Raw genomic sequence first — 14,057 nt, 5'->3', positions numbered from 1 at the left:
AAACATAAGGTCGTCTCTATCTCTTTCGATGTGCTCGGGAGCTCGTTAGCACGTGCACATTTCTCGCTTGTCCAGCCGCGTCTAAAGGCAACTTGTCCAATTTGTCACAAGGTAAGCGCTTCAATTTTGGAACGCCTATAACCTATCTTGAGTTATAAATCATTGCGGACGCTCTTAATCCTAATATTTTTTTTGTAAAAGGGGCAGGAAAGAAATCTACAGACGATAACGTATGTTCCTAATGCACTACAGCTCCCGTAAGTGCGCTACGCCTGTCTTAATCGTGCGTGATAAGCAGTGATCGGGGATTTCTATGCCACACCGCGGGATATCAAGTCGAAATGGTAATATGGATACGCCACTTGGCCCGCGATAGGAACAAAACTGTTCGAAAAGTAAACGCTATTTCGGTGTTGGTAATTCGTTTATAAAATAAAGGACTGTAAAAAAACAGTGTTGGTTATGATTTAAAGAAAAAATATTATTCAAAAAATTATTAAGTTTTCAATTTTTCAATTTCAAATTTTCAATTATTAATATTAATAATATATGCATTAATTGATTAACAGTAACATGCCAAAACACTCTCCTATATCGCACACGAATCCCGGAATCCCGCGGCATATCCATACTAGCATAATGATTGAGGTCATTTACCCCAAGTGGCATAGAAATCCCCGATCACTGGTGATAAGTTTCCCCGGTGTCTGTGGCTAGTGGCGCGCGTCGCGGCGGTGGTCGCGCTCTCGGTCGCGGTCGGCGGGCGGCGGGTCGCGGTCGCGGCGCTCGCGGTACCGCTCGTCGTAGTAGGGCGCCGCGGCGCTGCGCTTGCTGCTGGGCGCGTCGCCCGCGCCGCCATCCGCCGCCCCCTCCACGGGCGACTTGCGCGGCCTGAGGGACGAGCTCTTTTTGGAACGCCTATAACCTATCTTGAGTTATAAATCATTGCCGACCACCCGCTCGACGTTGCGGACGCTCTTAATCCTAATAATTTTTTTGTAAAAGGGGCAGGAAAGAAATCTACAGACGAAAACGTATGTTCCTAATGCACTACAGCTCCCGTAAGTGCGCTACGCCTGTCTTAATCGTGCGATAAATCGGGCGCGATTAGTTTCCCCGGTGTCTGTGGCTAGTGGCGCGCGTCGCGGCGGTGGTCGCGCTCTCGGTCGCGGTCGGCGGGCGGCGGGTCGCGGTCGCGGCGCTCGCGGTAGCGCTCGTCGTAGTAGGGCGCCGCGGCGCTGCGCTTGCTGCTGGGCGCGTCGCCCGCGCCGCCATCCGCAGCCGCCTCCACGGGCGACTTGCGCGGCCTGAGGGACGAGCTCTTTTTGGAACGCCTATAACCTATCTTGAGTTATAAATCATTGCCGACCACCCGCTCGACGTTGCGGACGCTCTTAATCCTAATAATTTTTTTGTAAAAGGGGCAGGAAAGAAATCTACAGACGAAAACGTATGTTCCTAATGCACTACAGCTCCCGTAAGTGCGCTACGCCTGTCTTAATCGTGCGATAAATCGGGCGCGATTAGTTTCCCCGGTGTCTGTGGCTAGTGGCGCGCGTCGCGGCGGTGGTCGCGCTCTCGGTCGCGGTCGGCGGGCGGCGGGTCGCGGTCGCGGCGCTCGCGGTAGCGCTCGTCGTAGTAGGGCGCCGCGGCGCTGCGCTTGCTGCTGGGCGCGTCACCCGCGCCGCCATCCGCCGCCCCCTCCACGGGCGACTTGCGCGGCCTGAGGGACGAGCTCTTTTTAGTACTGAAAATTTAAAAAATTAAAAATTTAGGGGGGAGGGGGGTCTGGACATCGGATGATGGTAGCATGACGTAGGAGGAAACGGGGTCATTCGAAGCATGATTTTTAGGGCTGCGCATGCGGTAAAGGGTTAAGTAGATACCTAAGTTTAAGTTACCTATCAACTACCTAGCTTGCATATACATAAAGGAGCCTTGTCTGCCAACAAACCACTCTGTGGTTTGGCAGAAGAATATATGTAATTAGTTGTAAGCAAGATCTCTGAATAAACGTTTTATTTTTATTTTTTTATTTTTTTTTATTTAGACGATTTTAGGGGGGAGGGGTCAAAAATCGTCAAAAATATGACGTAATTTATGAACAGCCCCAAAGTGGGATGGTAAAATGGGAAAGAACCAGAAATCGTATGTTATAAGGATTTTTGATGTATCGTTTTGTACGAAATCGTAGTACATTGCTACAAGCAAACCCGACCCCAGGGGAGCTGGGAAGAGGATTGGCCAAAGACAAGATTTGATATGAAATCGGGTGTAAGTTATTGCGTCCGCGGGACTCGAGAGGTTAAAATTCATTGATGGTTTTGAGTTGGTCCCATATTATCAAGTTATCGCTCTAATTTACACCTCATAAACACGATGCCTAGCCTCGCGATAACAAAATACGTTTTATTATGACGATTTAAAAAGTAGTTTCAACATTTTTATGTCATGATGCCTTACAAAATACATTTTATAGCAATAAAGATACAAATAAATAAATAAATAAATAAAACTTTATTCAGAAAAACATAGTCATACATTTACCATTAGGTTAATAATATCTTATAAAGTAAGGCTTTTTATTGACTTCTACCTGAACTAGGAAAATCCTGTATCTCAGGTTGAAAAAAATAAAAAATTAAAATACTTAAATAAATTACATAACGGCAAACTTATGAGTTAAATTTGTGTTAATTTAGGTAGGTATCAGTTTGATATGTTTACATTCTAAAATTATGGCTAAATAATGATTATGTGCTTACTATAAAAACAAACCATACCATAGAGAAAAAAATACATAGAGTGCTCACTCCATACATCAGTTTTAGTACCAAAAAGACTATTAGCATCTAGCATCGAGTAGCGGAACTATCAGTACTGCTACTTGACAATAGATGTAGCAGCGACCGGAAAGTCTTATCTCAACAGCATAAGACTTTCCGGTCGGTGCTACATCTATTGTCAAGTAGCAGTACTGATAGTTCCGCTACTCGATGCTGGATGTAGACACTGAAATTAATAGTCTGAACTGATGTATGGAGTGAGCACTCTATGTATTTTTTTCTCTATGACCATACCTATAATTCTAAAACTAATTACATGGCAATTAATTAAATTAACAAGATAACATTTGACATACCTTTCTTCCCGGCTGTGTCCGCGGTTGTAATGGTCGGCGCGTTCGCGGTCGCGAGAGCGGGAGCGGTCACGCTCGCGCTCGCGGTAATCCCTGTAGTACCTACAACAACAAACAAATACACATCACGCACAACTACTAACAATGATAAACATAATTAAAAATCACGGATGTGTGGGTGACACCTGTTTTCAAGTGCCTCACCCTTAAAGCCCTTGCTACACGGTCGCCGACAAGCCTTCTAACCGTCTGACCTTGGTCTGTCCTTGGTCAGTTTTGGTCAAATTTTGTTGGAAACAACTGTCTACACGGTCCGTCCAGACCAAGGCCACGCGGTCTGAGGGGCTTGTCGGCGACCGTGTAGCAAGGGCTTTAATGCTTGTTTATAGTAAACTGCGAGTGACAGCTTTGCCTAGTTGTACTATAGCTTTGCATATAAGTATTGCCTATTTCGAAATATCACAGCGAATATTCGTAGTTTGAGAGTTACATTCACGATTCGACGTTTTATGCTTCCAATTCACTTCGTGGTTTTGTGCCAGAAACTGCCAGGAAAAAGTGAAAATGGCGCAGTCGCACTCCACAAACCCAAATCACGAAATGAATTGCCGCTATTAACTTGTATGCTCCGTAATCTGTCGTATACTAATATGGTTACTCGTCATCTTCACATATAAAACTATATAGTTGTACTACAATAGTGACAGACAGAGGCCCGTATGATATATACCGAAATTTATAGATGTACGCATGACATAAGCAAGCAGAACCCAGCAAATGAAAGCATGTAATGCACAAGACAAACTAAAACCCACTGATATCTCAGGTAAGGTAGGGCGGAGGGTTGAACACTTACGCATCACGGTCGCGATCACGCTCCCTCGACCTTTCCCTATACCTGTAATCAAGTGATTATGTATCATTACAAAAATCACTACTCTACTCTATGTGTACTCTAATGGGTTGCTAAAAAATATGTGTTGCGTGTTCTGAGATCCGATGTCATGGTGGATGCAATGGTCGTAAGCAGAACGGCTTTTCTATTTGTCTAAATCTTACATTTAATAGGAGAATATTAACTTGTTCTAAATCTTACATTTAGGATCGGTTGCATCAAACCGTCTGTCACCGTTAAAGCGTTCGCTAAATTTTATTGTATGGGAAGTTGCATAGATCTCTGCGGCGTGACGTTGATCAGTCTGTTAACTGAGGTTGGTGCAACTGGCTCTAAATAGGATAACATTAACTGTTCTGATTTGGTCTACTTTTTCCTAATCAGAACACGATACCGAATATGTTCTTAAACGGATCCCCACTATTTTTATTCCTCCGTGCTGCTGTACGACTTGGTCTCCACGCCGTGCAGCGTGGCCCCGGCATGGCCCTTACCTGTCGCGGTCCTCGCGGTCCCGGGAGCGGTCGCGGTAGCGGGAGGCGGAGCGCTCGCGGCGGCGCGGCGCGCGGTGGTGCGCACGCGCCTCGCGCTCGCGGGAGCGGGAGCGGCGCCGCTCCGTGCTGCTGTACGACTTGGTCTCCACGCCGTCAGCGTGGCCCCGGCATGGCCCTTACCTGTCGCGGTCCTCGCGGTCCCGGGAGCGGTCGCGGTAGCGGGAGGCGGAGCGCTCGCGGCGGCGCGGCGCGCGGTGGTGCGCACGCGCCTCGCGCTCGCGGGAGCGGGAGCGGCGCCGCTCCGTGCTGCTGTACGACTTGGTCTCCACGCCGTCAGCGTGGCCCCGGCATGGCCCTTACCTGTCGCGGTCCTCGCGGTCCCGGGAGCGGTCGCGGTAGCGGGAGGCGGAGCGCTCGCGGCGGCGCGGCGCGCGGTGGTGCGCACGCGCCTCGCGCTCGCGGGAGCGGGAGCGGCGCCGCTCCGTGCTGCTGTACGACTTGGTCTCCACGCCGTCAGCGTGGCCCCGGCATGGCCCTTACCTGTCGCGGTCCTCGCGGTCCCGGGAGCGGTCGCGGTAGCGGGAGGCGGAGCGCTCGCGGCGGCGCGGCGCGCGGTGGTGCGCACGCGCCTCGCGCTCGCGGGAGCGGGAGCGGCGCCGCTCCGTGCTGCTGTACGACTTGGTCTCCACGCCGTCAGCGTGGCCCCGGCATGGCCCTTACCTGTCGCGGTCCTCGCGGTCCCGGGAGCGGTCGCGGTAGCGGGAGGCGGAGCGCTCGCGGCGGCGCGGCGCGCGGTGGTGCGCACGCGCCTCGCGCTCGCGGGAGCGGGAGCGGCGCCGCTCCGTGCTGCTGTACGACTTGGTCTCCACGCCGTCAGCGTGGCCCCGGCATGGCCCTTACCTGTCGCGGTCCTCGCGGTCCCGGGAGCGGTCGCGGTAGCGGGAGGCGGAGCGCTCGCGGCGGCGCGGCGCGCGGTGGTGCGCACGCGCCTCGCGCTCGCGGGAGCGGGAGCGGCGCCGCTCCGTGCTGCTGTACGACTTGGTCTCCACGCCGTCAGCGTGGCCCCGGCATGGCCCTTACCTGTCGCGGTCCTCGCGGTCCCGGGAGCGGTCGCGGTAGCGGGAGGCGGAGCGCTCGCGGCGGCGCGGCGCGCGGTGGTGCGCACGCGCCTCGCGCTCGCGGGAGCGGGAGCGGCGCCGCTCCGTGCTGCTGTACGACTTGGTCTCCACGCCGTCAGCGTGGCCCCGGCATGGCCCTTACCTGTCGCGGTCCTCGCGGTCCCGGGAGCGGTCGCGGTAGCGGGAGGCGGAGCGCTCGCGGCGGCGCGGCGCGCGGTGGTGCGCACGCGCCTCGCGCTCGCGGGAGCGGGAGCGGCGCCGCTCCGTGCTGCTGTACGACTTGGTCTCCACGCCGTCAGCGTGGCCCCGGCATGGCCCTTACCTGTCGCGGTCCTCGCGGTCCCGGGAGCGGTCGCGGTAGCGGGAGGCGGAGCGCTCGCGGCGGCGCGGCGCGCGGTGGTGCGCACGCGCCTCGCGCTCGCGGGAGCGGGAGCGGCGCCGCTCCGTGCTGCTGTACGACTTGGTCTCCACGCCGTCAGCGTGGCCCCGGCATGGCCCTTACCTGTCGCGGTCCTCGCGGTCCCGGGAGCGGTCGCGGTAGCGGGAGGCGGAGCGCTCGCGGCGGCGCGGCGCGCGGTGGTGCGCACGCGCCTCGCGCTCGCGGGAGCGGGAGCGGCGCCGCTCCGTGCTGCTGTACGACTTGGTCTCCACGCCGTCAGCGTGGCCCCGGCATGGCCCTTACCTGTCGCGGTCCTCGCGGTCCCGGGAGCGGTCGCGGTAGCGGGAGGCGGAGCGCTCGCGGCGGCGCGGCGCGCGGTGGTGCGCACGCGCCGCGCGCTCGCGGGAGCGGGAGCGGCGCCGCTCCGTGCTGCTGTACGACTTGGTTTCCACGCCGTCAGCGTGGCCCCGGCATGGCCCTTACCTGTCGCGGTCCTCGCGGTCCCGGGAGCGGTCGCGGTAGCGGGAGGCGGAGCGCTCGCGGCGGCGCGGCGCGCGGTGGTGCGCACGCGCCTCGCGCTCGCGGGAGCGGGAGCGGCGCCGCTCCGTGCTGCTGTACGACTTGGTCTCCACGCCGTGCAGAGTGTCCTGCAGCGACGAGATGAGGATCTTGCAGCGGTCGTCGTGGGCCACCTGTGCGCGTATATTACAAGTTGTTACTTTCAATCAAAGTAGAGGAATTCTAAAAATATGTATGCTGTGATGACATTGAGGGAATAGGGACGGTATAAATTAGGGAACCGCGCCAGCGCTTTTTTTGCTTGTTTCGCAGTTTTGCGTCGTCCAAATAAAGTCTAATTATATGGGATACGTAAATATACCTATTTTGAGTCGAGAATAACTACGTATCTGCAGAATCTACAACCACTGTAAAAAATAAGGACTTTTAGCTGTACAGTAGATCAGGTAATAAGATAACCCTTTTTTCCCTACTCTAAATTATGGAAATTAAGGCTTCCGCACTTTTAATCAGCATAACGGGCTTTGTCGAAAACAAGGCAAAGTTCACACCGGGAAAAAAAAGTAAATAGTTACACGATACGCTTCTATAGTTAGAGCTAATCTGCCGTCCCGACACCTTAGTAAGCTGGCACTGCTGAACTGACCTTGCTCTGCTTGATGAGCGATATGGCGGTGACGAGCGTCTCGATGGCGGAGGCGTACTCGCCGGCGGCGGCGTCGGAGACGGCGCGCGCGATGGCGCTGGAGGAGACGGTGCGGTTGCGCGACATCACCTCCTCGAACTCGGCCTCGCTGATGGCGGGCGCCAGCGGCGCGTGCAGCGGCGCGTGCGCGTGCGCGCCCAGCGGCGGCGCGCGCGCCGGCTCCGCGCTCGGCGGGTAGCTCTGCGGACACACATCACAGCAACCTTTATTACAGCTCAACAAAGGGTATAGCCGGGTGAGCATGGCCAAACTGCCCTTAGCGAAAAAACAATTTCCTTTTACTGGATTATTAACCTATGCATATGTAGTGCTTTCACCAAATATTAAGCCTCAAATGCTTCAGATTTAAAAAAAAAAATGCAAAAAAAGAAAAATAATTTTTATTTTATTACAGCCAAAGTACTAATCCGATTTCTTTGTAATTTGGGTATGTTGTATATACAATTAAGGTCGCTTTCTGAAAAAAAAAATATTGAATTATCTCTTAAAATAATAGTAAAAAATTGAGATGAAAAATTGAAGAAGAACTGAAGCATTTGAGGCTTAATATTTGGTGAAAACACTACTTATATATAGGTTAATAATCCAGTAAAAGGAAATTGTTTTTTTCGCTAAGGGCAGTTTGGCCATGCTTACCCGGCTATACCCTTTCGTGGCTAATGAGATTGAAAACTACACAAGAACGCTGTAGATACCCCACCATGATATCTTTCTGTAATCGTTACATATCGTGATCGATCAGATTCTCTATTTGAAATTGAAATTGATAGCGAGCATGCATGATACATTTCATGAAAAATAATTAAAATCATGAAATATATATAAATAGGTTGTGATAGGCAGATGCGCGTATCTACACGTAGGTCACGTAGTATGCGTATGTACACGTAAACCACGTAGTGGATGCTAAGCGAATTAATAGACAGATAAAACACCTCTCCATCCGATAAGGGCTTTCCTCTTCAAGACACGTAGTTTAACAGTATATATAGTGGATTATTAGAATTACTAGAGGAGATTGGTGGTGACTTGTATAGTGTCATGAGATAAACTATAATACAGGAACCTGAGTTTGGTGTCTACTCCCCTCCTGGCACTCTGCCTATTTCAGGTGACAAAATTTAAGTTATAATACCTGCGGTGGCCGGCCGTAGGGCTGCACTCGCGCGCCGGGCGGCGGGCCCTGCGCGGGCGGCGCGTGCGGCCCGTGCCCGTACGGCGCGCCGGGACCTGCGCAACCAACAATTTCAGCGATTTTTTAACGGTGATATACGATTTGGTGTAAACCACATTTAAGCATCCGTTACACAGACGCGTTTCGGGCGGGGCGTGAGCGGGGCGCGCTGCTTTTACATATAAAACGCTCACGCCCCACTCACGCCCCGCCCAGAAAACGCGCCTGTGTGACAGAACCTTTAGGGTCGGTTACACTGAACCTTCTGTCGCCGTCTGTCTGTTAAAACTTTAGCCTTTATTAGGCACGCAAATCGCATCGAGGTCGTACATCATATATGAACATAGACAGTGACCACTGCACGCAAAATCGCATCGAAATCGTACATCATATATAAACACAGATAGTGACCACTCCAAATAATGGTATTTAGGTAATATTAACCTGGGGGCTGCTGCTGCGGCGGCGGCTGCGGGCCGGGCGCGGGCTGCGGCTGCTGGTTGAAGAACGCGGGGTTCACGTGCGGCGCCGGAGCACCCGGGCCCACGCCTGCGGCAACGGAGAACACGATATACTACACCGTGCAGACCAGCTATCATGTTCGCATTTTTATCACCTGTCATGCTATGCGTCACTTACATATTTATCACCTGTCATGCAATCCGTCACTTACATACGAGGGGCGTTCAAAATATTCTCGGTATTGATATCTTACAACCTCTTCTAAAATTTCTTACGTTACTGGCCGCTAAGGTTTATTCATTGACATTAAAAAAAAGTATAATTCGAACCGAGATGTTCTTTTGTTTTTCTGCAATTGCTGAACAAACATGAACATCATGTGGGAATTGACAATGTTAACTAAATTAGAACATCGATGCGTGATAAAATTCTTGACAAAACAGGGTAAAAATCAAAAAACCATAAAAGAGGAAATAGATTGTGTTTACCGTGAGTCTGCTCCTTCTTTATCTACCATTCAAAAGTGGTCAAGCGAGTTTAAACGTGGAAGGGAGAGTGTTGAAGACGACCCTAGACCTGGCCGGCCTGTAGTAGCTACTTCACAAGAAAATATTGATAAAGTGGAAAAACTTATATTTGAAGATGGTCGAGTGAAGGTAAAATCTATAGCACAAGTAACCAATCTCTCTATTGGTACCGTACATGATATTATCCATGACCATCTTAATATGTCAAAAGTAAGTGCAAGATGGGTTCCGCGAATGCTGACTCGGCTTCAAAAAGACATGCGTGTAGCTTGTTGTTCCGATTTTATTGACCTGTGCGGTGAAAATCCTGATGAGGTGCTGCAAAGAATAGTTACTGGAGATGAAACCTGGGTTCATCATTATGACCCAGAGAGTAAACAAGAGTCCATGCAGTGGCACATTAAGGGTTCAGCTCATCCCAAGAAGTTCAAGGTCATCCCTTCAGCTGGCAAGGTCATGGCCACGATATTTTGGGATTGTGAAGGAGTATTACTGATCGATTATAAAGAAAAAGGTGTAAATATCACAGGACAGTACTACGCTAACATTCTACGTCAATTAAAGGATGCAATCAAAGAAAAGAGGCGAGGAAAGTTAACCAAAGGTGTTATGCTTCTGCATGACAACGCCCCCGTCCATACTGCTCATATTGCCAAGGCAGCTATTGTTGAATGTGGGTTTGAAACTGTTACTCACCCACCGTATAGTCCGGACTTAGCCCCCAGCGACTTCTTTTTGTTCCCCAATCTTAAAAAGGATCTGCGTGGAAATAAATTTTCCGATGATGAAGCATTGAAGGCGGCAGTGGAGGAGCATTTTTACACCAAAGATAAAAAATATTTTTATGCAGGATTAAAAAAAATAATTGATCGATCTTTTAAGTGTATGAACATAGGGGGGGAGTATATTGAAAAATAAAAATATCAAACTTTTCGTACTTGTTTGTTTTCATTCTCATACCGAGAATATTTTGAATACCCCTCGTATTTATCACCTGTCATGCTATGTGTCACTTACATATTTGTTAGAACGTGACAGCCATGGTGACAAATGATAAGGGTGGAATCACATCTGTCAGCATCGAGCCGCATTTTATATATGAGAAATCGCTCGTTAGTATGAAGATGCGTACGCATCGGAAAGCTGAAAGCATGCGTACGCATCTTCATACTAACGAGCAATTTCTCATATATAAAATGCGGCTCGATGCTGACAGATGTGATTCCACCGTAAAGAGCCGGCCATCTTAACCCTACAGGTTACTGCTACATCACGATATCCTACCATTTCAAACCGACATATTATGATTATGACCTTGTATTTCTACTATCGATGTACCACTTAACTTAGGCAGTTGGTAAAAAAGTTGCGCGAAATTTTGTTTATTAGGATGAAATCTAGTTTCAATGTAATTTTTTTTATTGAGAAACAGTCTTTTAATAAACATATGAACAACTTAGCTAATAGCTACAAATTGATTTCTTTATAGACCTATAGTTTCCTAATTTACAAATTGTATCGAGGTACAAATGAAAAATAGTAAAAATGTAAACTTATAGTACCTACTAGCTTAACTACTTAATATCCTCAACATATCTAATACAAATAGAAAAGAAAGCAGGTAAATGATGAGATAACGAACGACGTGGTATATATGGAAGAGAAAAATATGCTACATCGACCCTAGGGGTCACAAAACCGAAGTTTTTCGGTTTTTGTGCAAAAGCAAAACCGGGTTTCCGGTTTTTTCGGTGATTTCGATTTTACATATAATTTGGAAAATAAGCAAGTATTTTTAGAATCAATGCTTTATTATTCAGTCTTCCACGACATTTCTATTTACTCTATCTTTACAAAGACCATCAAATTCCATCAATAAAGTTTTTAACCTCATGGTCAGCAATTCTGAAACGGAATGCCTGAGAAAAATATTACGTGACAACGGGGTTGACATAGTCCTCCTTCAGGAAACACACACCACTGATAGGTAATACTCAACTCGCTAAATGAGGTAAGTTACAAGGGATTTGATTTGGTTGCGGCCACTACATCAGCTGAGGATATGAGAAATCTGATGTGGAAGGCGATCATGGACTGGACAGATAGGAACAACACTTTCTTAGCCATTTCTAACAAAGGCAAAAGAACCTGAAGGAACAAAGAAGAAGAAAACTGTTTGTTATAATTACTACAATCAACATTTTTAACTAGAGATCAACGAGCGTTCCTACTAAAATGTTATTTAAACTACAAACTACTAGTACAGGAAATTAAGGGATATTTAGTGAAAATAGTAAGCAGTTTTTTATAAATTACGTATACGAACTTCGTATAATGTATTGTGTTGTTCTAAGTATAATAACAAACTCTGCAGTAATTGTTGCTCATAAAAATAATTAAACTATGTTAATAAAACTGTAAAATCGAAAACCTCGTAAAAGCCGGTTTTATCAAAGTCAAAACCCGGTTTTGGCAAATGGCTGAAAACCCGGTTTTTCCAGTTTTTTCGATTTCGGTGAAACCGGGTTTGTGACCCCTAATCGACCCCAAATAAATGGGAATGATTTAATAATACAAATCATCCAACCGGTCAACTTCTTACCGACTGCCTTGGCTAAATGGTAAACTTATAGAAAGTATTTGACGCAATGTTTACTGAAAATAATGAATATAATGATAAGTGCTAAAGAATTAGACATGTCAGTTAAAAGATGGAGTAAAGTTATGTTCGTTTTTGAAACCGCAAGATTTCATATAACCGGTATCTGTAGTCTTGCATCACATTTACTGATATCACTAATAGCAAGATCTTTAAGGCTTTATTTAGTACGTAATTAAATATTACTTTAGTAAGTGCATTCGAAAGTAAACTACATACATACTTCAAAGTATATTTTATGTGGGTAATTAATTATTAGTAATGCGTGCGTTAAGTCGTTAACTATTGTGGGTTGTTAGTACTTTGATTGCTATAACTATAAACCAATAACCCAAATTAATATGTGTACATTGTGTAAGTTATAGTCTAACAAAATCATATCTTTAAATGAAGTTTTACAACATGGACAATACGATCAATATTTAAGGAAATTCAAATAGAAACCTGACATCATGTTAGTAATTATAACTTAAGTATACAATTTTAATAAATAATGCCAATTAAATTCGCTATTAATTTACTAAAATAAACCTGTTTTATATAAATGTATTAGGTATGAACTTCTACACAGAAGTTGCAGTGCCAGTGTGAAAATGTCTACATGTGTCGTCTAATATGAAAATACGACGTTTATAATGGCACTTACAAAATCAAACTCTGTACAAAGTTAGTTAACGCGAACTTTATTTTTTTATCTTATTTTTTAGCCTCGACAATTCCTGTAAGCTGGTGAAAAATCACCTTTCCGGGATATATACTGTTTGTTTTGAAGACTGGTAAATATAATTTAAGTAGGTATGGCTCATAATTTCAAATTTCTTTTTCTTTCTGCGGTTATTATGTATGTTAACATTATTTACTCATTAATGAACCTCCAGGTCTGTTTCTTAAGTATGTTAAGTACACTACATTGTACTAAAAATCCATTTGCATTATGTGACTGTTTGTGTTCTAAATAAATTAAAAAAAAAAAAAAAAAAAAATATATATATATATATATATATATATGTGTTGATTTATGTGTGTGTGTGTGTGTGTGTATATAATAAATAGTGTATACCCTCGAACCTTCAGTGCGTGTTAGCCACAACCGGTGGGATCATGCCAAGTAGGGGGTGTGTGTGCGTACCTGGGTAACCGTTCATACCTGGGTGCTGCGGCAGCGGCGGCCGCGGGCCGGGGCCGCCCGGGCCGCCGTGCATCTGGTGGTGCGGCGGCATGCCGCCCGGCCCCGGCTACAATAGGGATGATGACACATGTTCAATTTTATAACAAAATCTATAGCTGGTCAACCAAATCTTGTCAACCAAATCTTGTCAGTAAAAAACGGCGCGAAATTCAAATTTTCTATGGGACGATATCCCTTCGCGCCTACATTTATTAAATTTGCCGCCTTTTTCTACTGTCAAGATCTGGTTGACCAAGTATAGTAAAATAGATAGCAAATGAGCAATTTATCAAAATATTAAAAAAATATATGGAAATAATACAAAAATACAGCACCTGTAAGTTTCAAAATTAAAGTTTTTTTTTTACTTTCAAAAACGAAATAAGTAAGTACCATTCGATTCCTCACATTTTATCCAAAAAAAGATTGTATATCAACTATATACATAAACGCAATATTTCACCGACAAAAGTGCAATTTTCTCGTTTTGTTCATACTTCAAGATGCGATCTCAGTGACCTTGACGTCACGTTCACATAGCGTTTTGTTTGGGGCGTTTCGCGAGTGAAGTACGACTGTCGGACTTTGACTATCATTTCTGACTTTTGTATTGCTTTAATGCAATGAGTCCCATATAGACATTTGATCCTAAAAACAAACCTGATTGATTGATACCATAAATGAAAATTTGTCATCTAGCCTATACTCATTATTATTACATTATCATACACGTTTACAGTAAACTTAACTCAGGAGCGCGGCGACAGTATCTCGCGCGCGAGTTATCTGTCTCGCGGTCGACATACTGTCACGGCGC

At 46.9% G+C, this 14,057-nt stretch overlaps 1 protein-coding gene across 1 annotated transcript in view; it reads right to left on the bottom strand.

The window, feature by feature from the left end:
* Positions 1 to 1,096: 1,096 nt before the first annotated feature.
* The window catches only part of LOC134654595 (cleavage and polyadenylation specificity factor subunit 6), a 30,094-nt gene continuing 17,133 nt past the window's right edge, over positions 1,097 to 14,057 (bottom strand). Inside the window, exons 8-15 of the mRNA XM_063510064.1 lie at positions 13,220 to 13,307; positions 8,869 to 8,973; positions 8,386 to 8,480; positions 7,191 to 7,430; positions 6,509 to 6,717; positions 3,996 to 4,037; positions 3,143 to 3,241; positions 1,097 to 1,307 (exon numbers count right to left, since the gene is read on the bottom strand). Coding sequence (XP_063366134.1) covers positions 1,130 to 1,307; positions 3,143 to 3,241; positions 3,996 to 4,037; positions 6,509 to 6,717; positions 7,191 to 7,430; positions 8,386 to 8,480; positions 8,869 to 8,973; positions 13,220 to 13,307 — 1,056 coding nt within the window. The 3' untranslated portion in view covers positions 1,097 to 1,129. The remainder of the gene's footprint in view (positions 1,308 to 3,142; positions 3,242 to 3,995; positions 4,038 to 6,508; positions 6,718 to 7,190; positions 7,431 to 8,385; positions 8,481 to 8,868; positions 8,974 to 13,219; positions 13,308 to 14,057) is intronic.

Source organism: Cydia amplana, chromosome 15 (assembly GCF_948474715.1).
Source record: "Cydia amplana chromosome 15, ilCydAmpl1.1, whole genome shotgun sequence".
Classification (NCBI taxonomy): Eukaryota; Metazoa; Arthropoda; class Insecta; order Lepidoptera; family Tortricidae; genus Cydia; species Cydia amplana.
The sequence above is the reverse complement of the archived record's forward strand: the minus strand, read 5'-3'. Positions and strand labels throughout refer to the sequence as shown.